Source organism: Gastrolobium bilobum, unplaced genomic scaffold, assembly GCF_033153095.1.
Source record: "Gastrolobium bilobum isolate Gb01-03AN ecotype WA unplaced genomic scaffold, APGP_CSIRO_Gbil_v1 utg7354, whole genome shotgun sequence".
NCBI classification, from domain to species: domain Eukaryota; kingdom Viridiplantae; phylum Streptophyta; class Magnoliopsida; order Fabales; family Fabaceae; genus Gastrolobium; species Gastrolobium bilobum.
In genome coordinates, this window is record NW_026897788.1 from 219,249 (window position 1) to 235,188 (window position 15,940).

The 15,940-nt window shown below is 35.5% G+C and overlaps 3 protein-coding genes across 6 annotated transcripts; all 3 read right to left on the reverse strand.

The window, feature by feature from the left end:
• Positions 1 to 881: 881 nt before the first annotated feature.
• On the reverse strand, positions 882 to 2,475 carry LOC133310349 (uncharacterized). Its single transcript, XM_061511267.1, has 2 exons — positions 1,387 to 2,475; positions 882 to 1,240 (listed from the first exon to the last, which is right to left on the reverse strand). The coding sequence occupies exon 1, from the start codon at positions 2,308 to 2,310 to the stop codon at positions 1,426 to 1,428; it is 885 nt and encodes a 294-aa protein (XP_061367251.1). The 5' UTR covers positions 2,311 to 2,475; the 3' UTR covers positions 882 to 1,240; positions 1,387 to 1,425.
• A 2,007-nt stretch (positions 2,476 to 4,482) lies between these two features.
• Positions 4,483 to 7,857, reverse strand: LOC133310340 (uncharacterized). 2 transcript variants are annotated; one of them, XM_061511256.1, is made up of 4 exons: positions 7,667 to 7,857; positions 7,050 to 7,399; positions 4,995 to 6,959; positions 4,483 to 4,804 (listed from the first exon to the last, which is right to left on the reverse strand). In XM_061511256.1, exons 2-3 carry the CDS (start codon positions 7,394 to 7,396, stop codon positions 5,012 to 5,014), a joined length of 2,295 nt encoding a protein of 764 aa, XP_061367240.1. In that variant the 5' UTR covers positions 7,397 to 7,399; positions 7,667 to 7,857; the 3' UTR covers positions 4,483 to 4,804; positions 4,995 to 5,011. The 2 variants fall into 2 exon arrangements, with proteins under 2 accessions (XP_061367240.1, XP_061367241.1); XM_061511257.1 differs by lacking the exon at positions 7,667 to 7,857 and having other exon boundaries at positions 7,054 to 7,166.
• Positions 7,858 to 11,983: 4,126 nt separating this feature from the next.
• On the reverse strand, positions 11,984 to 14,751 carry LOC133310337 (probable L-cysteine desulfhydrase, chloroplastic). Of its 3 annotated transcripts, none has more exons than XR_009751444.1 (2): positions 12,968 to 14,751; positions 11,984 to 12,279 (listed from the first exon to the last, which is right to left on the reverse strand). XR_009751444.1 is itself a non-coding variant. In XM_061511253.1 (2 exons), exon 1 carries the CDS (start codon positions 14,566 to 14,568, stop codon positions 13,222 to 13,224), a length of 1,347 nt encoding a protein of 448 aa, XP_061367237.1. In that variant the 5' UTR covers positions 14,569 to 14,751; the 3' UTR covers positions 11,984 to 12,279; positions 13,215 to 13,221. The 3 variants fall into 3 exon arrangements, 1 of the variants encoding a protein (XP_061367237.1); XR_009751443.1 differs by having other exon boundaries at positions 12,942 to 14,751; XM_061511253.1 differs by having other exon boundaries at positions 13,215 to 14,751.
• Positions 14,752 to 15,940: the final 1,189 nt, after the last annotated feature.

A 15,940-nucleotide genomic window follows, 5' to 3' on the forward strand; every position in this document is an offset into this window, starting at 1 on the left:
CATTCAACATAGTAGGTGTTCTCACTCCAAAAAGACAAGATAGCATCTTCAATGAATTATCTGGGGTACACAATACCCGCGTGATGATAAATGATTGAAGGACCTAAGCAGAATCTAACCAACCTCCTCTCCACCCTTTCTCCCAAAGAAAAATTCCGCCTCCAAAAGAAAAAAATAAATAAGAAAATGGGCTGCTATACTGAGAAGGTAGCAGCAGAATATGAGCGCAGCTTAACTAGTATGACAAGAAAGCAACATAAATCACAGCATATCTTCCTAAGTCATGCAGGAATGAAATGATCGTGCACACATGCATACTTCAGATTGCCTCGGAAGAAAAACTAACAGTCACCATTTTATTTCTCAGAAGACAATGAGTTATTAAAAGTTATAAATATGTGAATGAATAACTTGAAGGAACAGGAAGATAACTTGGAATTCTTTTCCAGAAAGTTGTTAAGAAATTCTCAGCTGAAAGTATTTAAGACCTCAAAATTCAAAATGGTAAAAAACATGTCTCATACATGTAGACAACAACGCCAAGGAGATAGTTTTTACCATGAGGAGTAAATCTGAACATCAAGTGCCAAAGGAGGATCTGTTGGTTTTCAACAATTTAACTGGTATGTGGCTTACTCCCAGTAAACCCGAAAGCTGGGTAAGCAAGTATTAGCATAAACCTGACATTGAATTGAATACTAAATATATTTAAATTTCTTCAGTTGCAAAAACAACTCCAGCATATTAACAAGTGTTCAAATATATGCAACACACGGCTGCTCAAACGCTGGATTCGCTATGGCCCAAGTTTAAAATCTTCCCAATGGAAAAGAATTCCTAAATCCAACTAATCAAAAAATTGATAACTAAAATCCCTGTGATTACAGTTATCAAAATCCCAGATAACCAAAGTCATTGTGAAGAATCTGACACCTGAATCCTGATAGTCACTAAAGAAATAAAAGAAAAAGAATAAGAATAGACTAGCATCTGATACTCACTAACAGCAAAAAAAATAAACAATGTGCATAACGTAATTACAGCCGGGGAGTTAAAATACAATAGAATTGCATAGTCACATTAGTACGGAGGCTTTACAAGGGAATGGAATGGATACATTTCATGTATAAGGTATTTGCGAGAATGGCTTTGGGAAAAAAACATCCTGAAACAAGTCAAATGTTTTCTTGCTCAGAATTCCACAGCACTAACTCCAGAAACCGTCACTGTCTTTGTCTATCTGCATTTAAACCATTTGAAACAAGGTGATCATATATTTAAGCAACAACAACAACAAAAAAAGCTTTACAATTCCAAGTGAAAACCAGTACCATTCATAAAACAAAAATTAAATAATAATAATAATAAAAAGAAACCTCCCCTAACCTTGACAAGTCTGAATGGTTTCCAGAGAATGTTAAGAGATCATGTAGTAGAACTAACATCAACAATCCTACCATGGCAACTCCGTACACGCTCCAAATCTTGTTCAAGATTCCCTAACTTGCTATCATTTCCAGGCTTAGGATTTCCATTAGCCCCAATTTTGTTAACAGGCACAGACAAGCCATTATTCTTAGGCAAAACCTCCTTAATGTTACCCTCTCCTCTTCCTATAAAACCATTCTTCAAGTCCTCTTTTTTGCACATAACCACCTTATGATGATTAGTTCCCATTCCCATTCCCAAATTCCTCGACCCAGAAACCTCAAGGGAACCCTCAACACGCTTAACCTTATCAACCGCAGAGCAATGGTCCAAAGCCTCCTTGGCCCTCTTCCTCGCCACCGCAGCCTCGCGAACAGTCCTATCTGCCCTGGCTCTGGCCATGCCTAGGGCTTTGGCCATGGACGCGGAAGCGATCTTGGAGGCACAGAGGAGCACGAGGGCGAGGTTTTTATCGATGAGGGAATTGGAATTGGAATTGGAATTGGAGTTGGAATCGGGAATGGGGAAGAAGGAGAAGTTAGGTATGGAGCATGGTGGACAGAGGAACGAAGAAGGAGGAGGTGAAGGAGAAGGGAGGCAATGGAGGTGTGTGAGGGAGGAGCATTTGATGCACGATATGAAACGGTGCGCTGAGGCTGATGACGTGGTGGAGAGAGGATGCTCGTAGAATTCGAAGCATGAGGGACAGAAGCATGAGGGGTGAAGCCGCAGGACGCACGATGTGCAAAGGCGTCGATCCACGCCGCGAACCAGAACGCGGTGGAAGAGCCATCGCTCCTTCGAGCTGCAGTTTGTACATTCGCCTTTTATGGTGGCGGGGTTCGGAGGTGGCGGAGTGGGTTTTGTAGGTGGAAGGTTCATAGCAATGGTGAGGGTCAGGGTTTTATATAAATATATAAATGTAATTGGGAGGATGTGAGTGTTTTAGGGTTTTGAAGAAGAAGACGAAGAAGACGACGAGGAGGAAAAGCGAGGGGGGAAGGATCAACGAGTTTGGAATGGACCCCTCACTGATCCGAATTGATGACTTGGTCGAATACTTTGTTGTTCGTGCAATGCAGAGGTGCGACACAAATTTATATAATATCACTGTGTTTCTCGAATAATTTATGGGAAAAAAATCTGTCATCTTAAATTACACATTTTATATTTTTTCATTTTCATAAAAAATTGAGAGGAATGATATTATAACAATTAAATTGTGTTACTACCATATTACTACCAATCAAATTCACTATTAGATCGATTGTGTTGATCCAACGGTTATATTCATTTTCATCTATGTATGGTCATAATTTCTCAAATTTAATACTTTATATTTATTTCCACCTTCGTAGGGCTATGATTTTCCATATTTAATACTTTCACTTTAAATATGAAAAATCATAACTATACAAAGATGGAAATAAATATAACCGTTCGATCAATATAATTGATCTAACGATGAAATTGATTGGTAGTAACATGATAGTAACACAACTTGGTTGTTACAAATTACAATATCCTTTCCCAAAAATTGGAACCCAAAATTTTTAAAAAAATTCTCGCTTACTCTTTCTCTTATAATTTATCTATTTTTCTCACTTAAAATGACACATCTTTATGTCTTTTAAGATGATACACATTTTTTCTATAATTTATATATATATTTTGGGAATAACATTTGTCTTTTTAAAGGATAGAAGCTTATATCATTTTAGATCCTAACCGTTGATTTTTGTCCATCACTAGTTATAAATTATTGTATCAAAATTATTAATTAATTAATAATAAATTTGGCCCATTAAATTTAACCCAATAGATTATAACCATTAATGGACAGAAATCAACGGTTATGATCTAAAATGATATAAGGTCATATCTTTTAAAAGGATAGATGTTTTTCCATATTTTTTATCTAATAGAAAAAAGAGAGATAAAAGAACTTCAATATTTTTTTTCATGAATATTTTGAGTCACTTTATCACTTTTCGTAATATAAACGGTGTTATTATTACTTAATTTCTTGCTACGAAAATTTTCAAATTGAAATTGTTATATTATTATGGTGTAAATATGGAAAATATTTGTACTGGTTTATTTTCTTTTTCATGAGTCAGATTATAATCTAGGATTTGAGTTTATTCCTTTAGATCCAATTAATTCTGTATAAATAAGTATCCATTATATATATATATATATATATATATATATATATATATACAAAAAATTAATAATATTTCAATTTATTCTTTTCTAACTTATGATATTGTAAACATGGAAGGTTAACAACTGGTATACTCATGAACAACAACAACAAACATGTTTGGATTAGTGATGCTTTTAGTTAATTTGTGGAAGCAGAACTATTAGTGCCGACCAATTAAGTGTCTACGATTTATGGACATTAGATTTCCAATCAAGTGCATTTGTGGAAGCAGAACTATTAGTGGTAGGTAATAAGCAGTCCATTAACCGAGTAAATCTTTAGTGCAACGAACGTAAATACATTCTTAACAAAAAAATAAAAATAAAATAAAATATGAAAAAAATAACCATAAAAATAAAAATAATATAATTATATTAATTTTTTTTTATATTTGTTGAAAGATATAGTGAATAGTCGGTAAATATTATTCTCTTTTTACATAAAATATCTTCTCTTATGTTCTCTCACTTCGATTTTCGTACCTCACCTTTTTCTTTTTTTCTTGTAATGATGAAATTCACTTATTTTTTTTCTACAACATAAGATAACTATATTATGTTAAATGAGACTAATAAAATCCTTTAAACAAACCCAATCTCATTAAACAAACCCAACTTTGCATGACTGCATATGCTCGAGGATCCCACGTGATGTGATGTGATGTGATAGGCAACGGGCAGAGTGGTCCTCTCTTATTTTATTTGTCTGCCATACATTTATGGGATTTATTAGTCTCTTTTAATAAAAAATAGTTTGCCTAATGCATAAAAACAAATTATGTGAATCCCATCATTTTTAAAAATAAAAAAAATGACAAAATTTATGTCTCACTGAACATAAGATAATTGTCTACTATAAAAGGAGACAATTTAAACCCTACATTTATACGACAGATTCGCACTCCGGACTTAGCAGAGATTTCAAGCAAGGGGAACCAAACTTGTACAGATTCCAAGCATGACAACTATAAGTGCTTGCACCCTGAATTTAGACTAGCGAGTAGCGATGCAACCAACTACAAAAGAATAATAAATACTCTACAACAACCATGCTTTCCTTATTGCATAACTAAAACAGTAGTTCTAGGTTTTTTTTTTCCAATTCCCTTCACAAGAGCTGTTATATGCATTGTACAGATCCTTGTGCCACCAGTCCTTGGCTGAAACTCTGTTAATAAAATCAAAAAGGGGAAATAAATTAGTTAATTGTCAATCCAATATTGCTCTTGTAATACACAGCGGCAAATTAAGAGGGGGTGGAGGCTAAAGTTTGATAGCTAAACCTAACATAAAATGAGTCATGTGTAAATGTGAGTAGGAAAGCGGGGGGAGTGAATTCAAAGTAAGATGACCCTTACGGTGTACAGCACTCTAACTATTCCTTGCAAGTAGACTTGTTGTGCCCTAGTCCCTTGCACTGGCTGCAACGAAGTTGGCGCTTGACTATGTCTTGAGATACATATCGCTTTGTAGTTGGTCGACCCGGTGGTCGTCGGGTGGGAGGAGGTGTTACTGTTACTACAAACTGAGAATCTTTTGAAGCAGACACATCCAAATTTGGAATCGGTTGTACAAACTCTGAGTAAGTCAATCTGTAGCTTTCAGTTGTAACATATCTGGAGCAATAATCATACACACTCCGGCCAATGCCAACAATGACAGCAATGGCATGGCAGCATGGGACACCAGTCAGCTGCCAGACTTTGCAGCTACATTCCCAGCAGTCAATGTCAACCACCTCAGTTGTGTCACCACGAACCTCGTATGTGCTGCTGCCCGATAGCAGAACTTGAAGTGAATGAGTTTTTTGGTTTTCCCTTTTAAGCTTCTCCTCCATGGATGGAGTCAGCCTACTCAACCATTGATCGGATTCTGCTCTTCTGGCAACAATCAACTCCATAATCTTACCCCTAATTACATCAACCATCTGAGTTATTGGCAATTCATCTGCCTGTGATGCCCAACTATAGAAAAGTTCCCCAAAGTTTGAAGTCATGTGATTATACCTAGTACCCTGAAAAAATGAATTCGCCCAATGCTGGGGTTCACTTTGTATAATCCAATTGTAAGCTTCTAAAGAAATTTTTTTAATGCTCTCCATACAGTTTTCGAAGCCTTCTAGTTTGGATGCATAAGCAGCAGCATATAAATCCTCAATCATCAGTCGCTTTACCTCATGAGAAAACTGCCCTTTCAAGTCTCTAAAAAGTTGCTCAGTTAAGTACCGTAGGCAGTATGCATGAAATGAACCTTCAAATATCTCAGCAATCGAATTTTTGAGCCCATTCTCTCTGTCAGCTACAAATGTTATGGGACAAGATGTTGACAGCACAGATTTGAGTTGAAATAAGAACCAAAACCAGCTATCATCAGATTCAGCATCAACAATAGCAAAGGCAACAGGAAAGACACCATCATCTGCATCAGCAGCTGTTGCTGCTAACAATTGCCCTTGGTACTTTGACTTCAATGGAATGCTATCAAGGAAAATCAGTGGCCGGCAACCTTGTTGAAAGCCATACAATGAAGCATGAAATGATACAAAGAGACGATGGAAGCTTGAGTCTTCCTTAGTAGTGTAAATAGCTAGACTTCCAGGATTAGCCTCCATTATTTTTTCACAAAAGAGAGGTAATTGACTATATGCCTCTTTATAAGAACCCTGAAGCTGCTCCTTCGCAATTTCTTTCCCACGCCATGCCTGAAAGTAGTTTAGTTGAATTCCATATTCCTGCTTGATGTCATTGACAATGTCCTTGGGCTTGTAATTTGGAAAAACTTTCAACTTCTCCTTTATAATGCTGGCCACCCAACTCCTAGTTGCTTGATGCCCTGTTGTTGCAACGGCCCCTTCACAAGTATGAGTTGAATTCATTTTCTTGATACATATCAACTGAGTAGTTGACAACCTTGATGCATGAATTCTCCAAGGGCAACCTTCAGCTTTGCATTTAACAGTCACACGATGACTATCGTTTTTCTTATATCTAAAGGCAAATTGATGAGCAATGGCATATTTACGCAATGATTCTCGAAACTCATGTACGCTGCTGAACCTTTGACCCACACCAGTGATAGTGTTCTGCCATTGCTGTGCCCCTTTCGCGTGATTCTCATCATTTGAGGAAAGAAGAGGGAAAATGGGGGGAACTTCAAGAGGAATGTCTATATGTGTATCAAGTTGATTTGTATCATGAACAACATCAGGTGGAGCATCAATTGGAACTATTGAATGCGAAGTGTCATCCATGACATCGTGCAAAACAAGAGTCTGACTAGTATTGACTGGTACTGCTGTTTCAGACAAGGTTGTTCTGCTTGACCTAGAAATCCAAGAATTCCAAATTCAAACTCCAGAAAATCCAATAAAATAACAATGATATTCATATTAGCTTAGAAACAAAGAAAACTACCTACTGGCTGGCATGTTCGACACCTCAGGGGCAACTACCTCTTCAATACGGATATAGATATCAACAGTAATTGAATCCCCATGAAATTTAACCATTCGTTGTAGATCCTTGTCATTGGAAATTGTAATGAGAGTCTTCTTGTTACCAGGTAGGAAATACTTGATAGACATGCTATCAACACTAAGATTAAACATCTCTGCTACTTCCACCTTGAAGTCATTAAATTTCATTTGATCATCAATGTCGATAGCATGAGCATCACCGCCTTTATATGACAAACAACCATCTTTCTCAGTTTCAAAATCGCCTCCACACTGACATATTGCAATTAGCTTCTTGGCAGCCATGACCTGCCATAGCAAAAGATAATACTTAACATCGAAATACCAATTGGAAAGAATGTTCTTGGAATATAATTTACAACAAAAAAATTAGGTAAAGTGCACAGAACCTCCAGAAATATCCAAAACTCTAAGCGCAAACTAACCTGTTTTTTGTTTCGATTAGAGCACTAATAAGAATAAAATGTGCCCTTACGTATATGATGATGGTCAATCACACTGTAAACCCTAAAATCAGATTAAAACAAAAGTAATGAGAAATTAAAGGAAACGTACCTGATTGATTATCAGAGAAACGAATTGGGGTTGCCAAACCCCAAACCCAAATAAATTGTAAATTGAACACGCTTCTCAGGTTCGCAAATGCATCGTAAGAGTGAGTACGGTCCTATTTGCTTTGCTGGTGAAAAGAAACCGAATAACAGAAAAGGAAGGAAAATTAAATTTTCTATTTGTTTATTCAAAGGAAAATCCTCTGCTACGGAATAAACCGTATCAGGCTTTTAGAGCTGCACCTGGACGAAACTGGGCCTGTTCTTCATTTTATATATTCATTTAAATTTTGTAAGGTTATTTTACATAATTTTACTTATCAAATAACACGCAAAGAAATATATAGGGTCCATGTAAAGAAAACAGAGAAACAAAAAAAAAAAAAACTAGGAGCTCCATATTTTTATTAGTATTTTGATGAATATTAAACCCTATATATATTTTTCCCATACATACGAGTTTACAGTTTCTAAGGTTACTTTAAATAATTTTATCTAATGTTCACTAAAATAATACAAAAAAGTGTACGGGTCCATGTGGACCTACGTGAAGAGAAGAGAGAAAAAGAAAATATGGGCTTCATACACTTTTTGTGTATATTTTGGTAAACATTAGATAAATTTATTTAAAGTAACTTTAAAAAATTTAATATATATATATATATATATATTTACTGGTGTCAAATTTTGAAATTTGATACCAAATCCTAATCGTTGATTTGTGCCAATCAACGATTATCATTTGTTGAAAATTAATAATTAATTAACAAGTTTGATTCTCAATAAATGATAACCGTTGATTAGCGTAAATCAACGGTTAGAATTTGATGTCAAATTTTAAAGTTTGACACTAGTGTTAAAGGATCCTATCCCATATAATAACTATTGATTGACGTAAATCAACGGTTAGGATTTGGTGTCAATCAACAATTGACACCTGATCGGTCGAGTACAATTTGGGCTGGCCAATATGGACTGGGCCAAATCACGCACAGTTGAAGATTGAAGACTTTAAGTTGGGTGAAGTACTTCGTGGGCTAGTGATGTCGAGCTTCCTTGGCGAATTGAATATGACTGGGAGTACCTGCCATGACACTCCCACGCTCAAGTCAGTATCAATGCTAGGCTAATGTTATATTCTTACTGGAATTAGGGGTGCTAAACGAACCAGTGGCCTTTGGCTCGGCTCGTGAAGGTCCGAGCTTACATGTCTAAAATTGGTTGTTGGCACCAGACTTGAACTTGTATAAAAGTTCATTTAATAAAAAGGCATCAGGCTCTAATTCAAAAACTCGGCCTTAGAGCCTCTCAGGCTGGCATAGTATATTATTTTTATTTTTATTTATATTTTTTTTTACTACTTGTAATAGCCCTCTCTTTCTCCTCAATCCATCTCACCCCATTTTATTAGTTAAATAGAGTTTTTGAATAATTTGTTTTATATTATGTTGTTTGAATATACATTGAATTTGTGAATAAACACAGGCTTAGCCTTTTAAGACCAAAGCTCGGCTCGGCTCAGCCCGTTAACACCCCTAACTGAAATTAGATGATCATACCTGGGTGTGTGCCCTTTGTTTATATAGTAAGCTTTATGCCATCTTTGGTAGGCGGTATGTCTTCTAATTGGCTGTTTAAGGGCTGCAGACTTATCTGTTCTCAGCTGGTGCCTTTCTGGCTATACACCTATATGTTAGGATGCCTTCTTAGAGTGGTGGCAAGCTGGAGCTGTCTTTTGTGTATTGGCTTATAGCGCGGTGGATCTTTGTTTGTTATAGAATTCTTCCTTAGCTTTTAAGTCATATAGCTCTAGCCCTTTATGCGATAGTGACATTGCACATTTTATGGGGCCTGTATGTACTTGGGCCTATTCTTTGGGCTTTTAACCCTTTGTGGGCCTATTAAAGTTTATCAAGATCAACACCAAATCCTAACCATTGATTTACGTCAAGCAACAGTTATTATTTATTGGGAATTAAACTTATTAATTATTAATTCTCAATAAATGATAATCATTGATTAACGAAAATTAAGGGTTAGGAATTGGTGTTAAATTTCAAAATTTGACACCAGTGTCAAAGGATCTGCCTCTATATATATATATATATATATATATATATATATATATATATATATATATATGGGCTTATCATTTCTCAAGCTGCCGGAGATAATTTTATCTCCGGCTACTAAATCATAACCGTACAAAGATGGATCAATGGTAATGAAGGAAGAGAGAGAAAAAAGGAATCATAACCATTCAAGGGTGAATCAATTAATATAAGGAAATGAATAAACAAACGACGTAGTTTTGGAGTGGCCGGAGATAAACTTATCTCAAGTTGTCGGAGAAATATTTTTCCCTATATATATATATATATATATATATATATATATAAGGTTTATCGTTTTTCAAGTTGCTTGAGATAACTTTATCTCCGGCTACTAAATCATAACTGTACAAAGATGGATCAATAGTGATAAACGAAAAGAGAGAAAAAGGAAATTATAATCATTCAAAGATGAATCAATTAATATAAGAAAATAAATAAATAAAACGACATAGTTTTTGGGTATATGGAGATAAATATATCTCAAACTGCTTGAGAAATATTTTTCTCATATATATATATATATATATATATATATATATATGGCCTTATCGTTTCTCAAATTGGTTGAAATAACTTTATCTCCAGCTATTAAATTATAACTGTACAAAGATGAAGCAATGGTGATAAAAGAAGATAGAGCAAAAGGGGATCATAATCATACAAAAGAGAATCAATTAATATAAATAAATAAATAAAATAAAGTAATTTTTGAGTAAATGAACATAAATATATCTTAAACTGCTTATATATATATATATATATAGATATATATATATATATATATATATATAAAATGGAGAACAAGTTGCTAGCTCAGATTATTTCTGCCAAGAAACATGTATATTCATTTGACATTAGCGTTATTTAATCCTCTACGTATGCAACTTAAAAATAAGTTAAATAATTAAATTTCATGTCACTAAATTTTGATCAAATTGCATCTGCTCAAATTGAACTTGTAAAGGCATTTATAAATTTATTCCTCTTCAAATTGAACTTAGGGTAAAATGGCAAGTTAACTTAATTACTAACTGTGTTTAATGTGCACTATGAGAAAAAAAACCATATGGGATGATTGATAAGAAAAATAAATAAATATAGGAGTGTATGAGATAAAAGAGTAAACCACATGAAGGTTTATGAATTTTTCCCTTTAAATAAAAAAACCTTCCACTTTTTTCCACTCTGAATTATGTTTCTCTTGTTATAAACTATAGTTATTTTGACTAAAATAAAATAATTTTATGTCCTTTAAAAAAGATAAACACTAATCCCTTTAAACAACTGAAATTCTCAAACATAATCTTACGTAATATAAGAGGATTTATTCCTGACATAATTACTTATCATGCTTTTAACATATCTGTAATATGTAGCATAAATTTGATTTGATATTCGCTACATGGAACATATTTCGAATTAGAAAATAAAAGTATCAAAATACAACATTGAAAACAACCTTTATAGTTTATACAGGCTGAAAATTATTGAAAGAAAAAGTTGAGTTTAGCCGTGATATCATGAGCATAAAATACAGAAATCTTCAAAGTAATTAGGCTAATTAGAATAACTAATAATACCACAGTCTAAATAGAAGAAGAAGAAGTGTGTCTCATTCTACTATCCTCTAAGCCCTTAAAAACAATGAAGTAAAATTTGGTTAAAAATTTGTCAGCCATCAACTGATCAATTACACATAATACAATTCAATTAAGAACTCCAGAGGATCCATGTAATCCACGATTATTGACGTGATTAAACACTTTTTCTTTGGGGTGTATTACATGATTAAACTCTTTAAATAAAGTATTAGTGTATTACCAAAAGTTCAGATAACAGTGCATTTTTTTATTTTATTAAAAGAAAATATTTACGGCCTAAACAGGCGTTAAAATATATTAAACTGTTTCTATCATGTGTCCTCTACTTGGGGGACCACTACCAAAACAAAACCCAAACGATTTCACATATCACTGTTGGGCTGGAAGATTTCTTTTCACCATTGGATTAGAAAGTACTACATCAAGGAAAGTAATTACTATCTTCGACAAAACGTAAGTCCTATTTGTTCTCGTTGAATGCATCAACCCCTCACGCAATAAATGCATCCTTCTGCATATCAAAATTGTTGGGGCCACAAGAAGGCCAGACACAAACGAGATTGAAATGTAAAAATGAAGGTTTTTCAGATAGATTTTCATGTCACAAACTTTTCACAAGAGATACTGCTTATTGTAAAAACTTGGTCAATAAGTTTAACATCAATTGGCACAACGAGTATTGAATGCGTGCAGCTGTTAGATATTATTTTTACAAGGACAATTCCATGGATCTCAACATCGAAGTCAACTTTTATGGAAATTCAAGTCTGCAAAGCCAAGACGGTCAATTGATGCAGTTTCTCTACAAAAACAGAGTCCATGGTACCGAAAATTAACCAAGCTTGCAGGCAACCACAACCATTGCTGTTATTCATCTAAAAGACTCAGTTGACACGTTTCAACTGCAAATAAACAAGAATATCATATAGGGGTGACGACAAAAATAACAAAACGAGAAAATTCGAGGAAAAATAGCAGCAAACTTTGTTGTTGTTAAATCAGAAAATGTGGCATTAACATTTGTTGTTAAACTGTTCTGAAAGAACTAGTTTCTAACTAGTGCATTGCATGTAAAGTTAAATGTTTTTTATTCAATTTTTTATCCTCTGTAAATCAAGTTTGTTTGTATAGATTCCAATAAAAAAAAGTTCCCAATCACAAGTAATTATTTTTGAAACTACCAGTATGAACTAGATTGTAAGGATACTAAAGAAACCCCAATTTTCTCTAATTATAGAACACGATTCGCTATGCTAAACCTAAGAAAACACAAAGCGGGGATGGTCAAGATAAAATCATGATCGATAAGATGACAACAACAACAACAACAAAAGAAAGCAATGAAAGTATTAGTTTCCTAGTTTACCTCCTTTTCTTTGCAGAAAGAGGGAGGGTTAATATACTATTCAAACGAAAGACTGAAAAGTTTAGGTCAAAATAAGGTAAATGATAAAAAAGAGTCAAAACAATAAATGCATTCAACTTCTAATGAGATAGAACGGTAATTGCTCCTTAAAGCTTGAAAATTTACTCATGAAAAACAGTGTGAATATATGATGCTTACTAGAGCTTTAGTGGCAAAGTTCTAACATGTCAATGAAGTAAACCCAAACTGATGGTGCCAGATTGCAGGAACCTGACTTTTAGTTGAGTCAAACGAGGATCTCATTTCAGCATGTGCTAGTGTCAAACATAATGAAATTTTCAACGGACTGGGCACCACATAACGACACAATCACCACACCAGAGTGTTATATTTATGTCCAATGAAAAACTCAATATTTGCAAATATTTATTATAAAAGTGATGTATTCGTTCAGAGGAGTTGGTAGCATACCACCACTTCAAGTGGAAAGAAGAGCACAAGTAAAGCCATTGCGCACAAGTTGGTCAACTGCATCCCTGAACTTGTAATAGTCCTCAACTTTATTGTACACTTGATGAGAAATCCTGGCATATCCAGTTACTGATCCAACTTCCCCATCTCTGGGTGGTCGAAAATATATGGGAACTTCAATCCCAAAATCATCCCTCAAATGTGTCCTTAGCTTGAGAGCATCAGAATCAGTCATGATCCCCAAGCAAGGAGGCAAACCCACCATGACCATGCTAGCACACATCTCAGGAGGAGTCCCAAGATGAGTTCCCCAAGCAGCAACCAACATCTCACCCATCTCAACAACAGCATCATGATTCCTCTTCTTGATTCCTTCAATACCACCTTCAAACCTATTAACGAAATCCACAACAGCAGGAACCACCAACTGGGCACTGTAATCCCTATTCCCAATCCAAGAACTCTCCACAGCCAACCCATTCCCATACTCATGAGACACGACAGGGTGGTGCAAATCACACGACTTTGAAGATCTTCTACCGTAGAGAAAAGCAACAGAAGGTGGACAAAAGAACCACTTGTGCAAATTGCTGGTGTAAAAATCAGCACCAATCCCTTGCATATCAACACGTGTGCACCCAATAGCATGTGCCGCGTCAACGAAAACCTGGTCAACCCCTTCTTCCCTGCAAATCTTAACTAACTCCTTAACCGGAATCACCACGCTCGGCATGGAAGTCACGTGATCAATAACCGCTAACCTAACCCTATTACCCTCGGCTTTTCCTCTTTCGAGGGCGCGACGGAATTCACTAACGATCTCGTCGTCGGAGCTCACCGGGAACGGAAGGTGAACCTCGACGACTCTGCCGCCGGCGCGTGAGACGTAGGCCTCGATGGATTTCTTGACGGAGCCGTAAGCGTAGTGGAGCATGAGGACGACGTCACCTTTCTGGAACCTTCCTTCGTGGAAGGCCCAGGCGGCTTGCTGGAGGACGATGGCGGTGGCGGTGGTGGCGTTGTCGACGATGGAGATCTCGTCGACGTGTTCGGCGTTGATGAGTTCCTTGATGATTGTCCTGGAACGGAGAACCCCCTTTTTGAGCTCGTTGAAATAGAAGTGGTCGGGTTGACGGAGGTTCTTGAGCTGCCATTGGTGTTGCACGGCGATGACTGAGGCTGGGCAGCAACCGAATGCGCCGTTGTTGAGGCGAGCGACGTCGGGGTCGTGGTGGCTGAATTCCGATTGAATCTCGGCGTCTGTGATGGTCGAGGAATTACAGAGCTTTGGTTTCTTCGAAACGTGGGGAATAATGACATCGCCGTTTTGGTGATTGTGTTTGTGTGTGGCCATTGGATTTGGAATAGCAATGAAATTGAAGATGAGAAAATGGAATTTAAAATGAGGAAGCTAAAGTTACCTTTTTCTATCAGGATGATGCTTTCTGATTCATCTATGTGTCTTCACTATCTCGATGTCCATTTGCCATCTTTTTTTGTTTTTTTTTTCAATCTTTTGCTTCGATTTGGTTAATTTGTTGTGCCGTGTGGGTATCTATCACACACCACTTAAGCAAGTATCCATTGTATTAAAGGTATAGTCTTTGTTATTTAAAAGTACATAAATTTTGTTTTTTTAGTGACGACCAATTTTATTTTGTGTAAATCACTTGAAATGACACAAGTCAGTGAAACTACTTTTATCCCTGTATTAATCATGTCATGACTATATAACAAAAGTTTTTTTTTTTTTTTTTGGATTACACTATATAACAAAAGTTAATTCAATTAAAATATCAAATTGAAAATGGATCAGGTTAAACCTTTTTCAACCGGATCCATGAGTATTAAGATAGTGGGAAAAGTTGATACGGAAATGCCATTTTAGGTTGCAAATTATTATTTTCAGGTAATGAATGGCATAGTGATAATTCATGTGATTGAGCATTACTCGAATTAATGAAACCATCGTTTGCATGTAGAACACGGATAACCTTTTATTCACCACATTCCTTGGTCAACTTCAAAACTTGTTGAATTATAACATTTGGATATAATCAACCAAAACCCACCACTTGTTACTGAAAACCATGGTCATGGCCTTTGATAATGACATACAAAAGAGAGGGAAATCATTTTCTCATGTGATAGAAAATAGTTTTCTTATGTTGTGAGACATCGAAATCTGTGTAATTCTTTTTGTTTTTTTGTTTTTTTTAACAAGTGGTGAGTTTCACCACTTGTTGTGTCTATGGCATGAGAGATGCAACCTCATGTGACATGAGAAAAGAGAAACCCCAAAAGAGAAATTATAATCACAGTATTGTTGACAACCTTGTTTTTAAGACAATGTCTTCTTTAAAGGCGGAATTAGAAATTTTTATAAGTGGGTCAAATTATATATATTTTAAGAGGTAGGATCATTTGATATCAGTGTCAAATTTTAATTTTGACACCTCGTCTGAGAGCCGTTAGATCAAAAAAGATCAACGACTCTGATTTGCAAGCATGTGACATCATTGATCTTTTTTGATCTAACGGCTCTCAAATGAGGTGTCAAAATTGACACCGGTGTCAAAGGATCCTAACTCATATTTTAAAGGAAAAAGTGTGTGTCATTTTAAAGGATGTAAAACTGTATCATTTTAAGAAATAGAAAGAGATAGATGAAGGAGGAGAGAGAGTTAACAAAAAAAAATAAAAATAAAAGTATGGGTCTCACCTCT

What these genes read in the sequence shown, in the direction of transcription:
- LOC133310349 (XM_061511267.1), bottom strand. Translation starts at nt 2,310, where the DNA reads ATGAACCTTCCACCTACAAAACCCACTCCGCCACCTCCGAACCCCGCC.
- LOC133310337 (XM_061511253.1), bottom strand. Translation starts at nt 14,568, where the DNA reads ATGGCCACACACAAACACAATCACCAAAACGGCGATGTCATTATTCCC.
- LOC133310340 (XM_061511256.1), bottom strand. Translation starts at nt 7,396, where the DNA reads ATGGCTGCCAAGAAGCTAATTGCAATATGTCAGTGTGGAGGCGATTTT. An exon ending in TCGAACATGCCAGCCAGTAG is followed by an intron (nt 6,960 to 7,049) that starts GTAGTTTTCTTT and finishes TTGGATTTCTAG; the next exon opens with GTCAAGCAGAACAACCTTGT.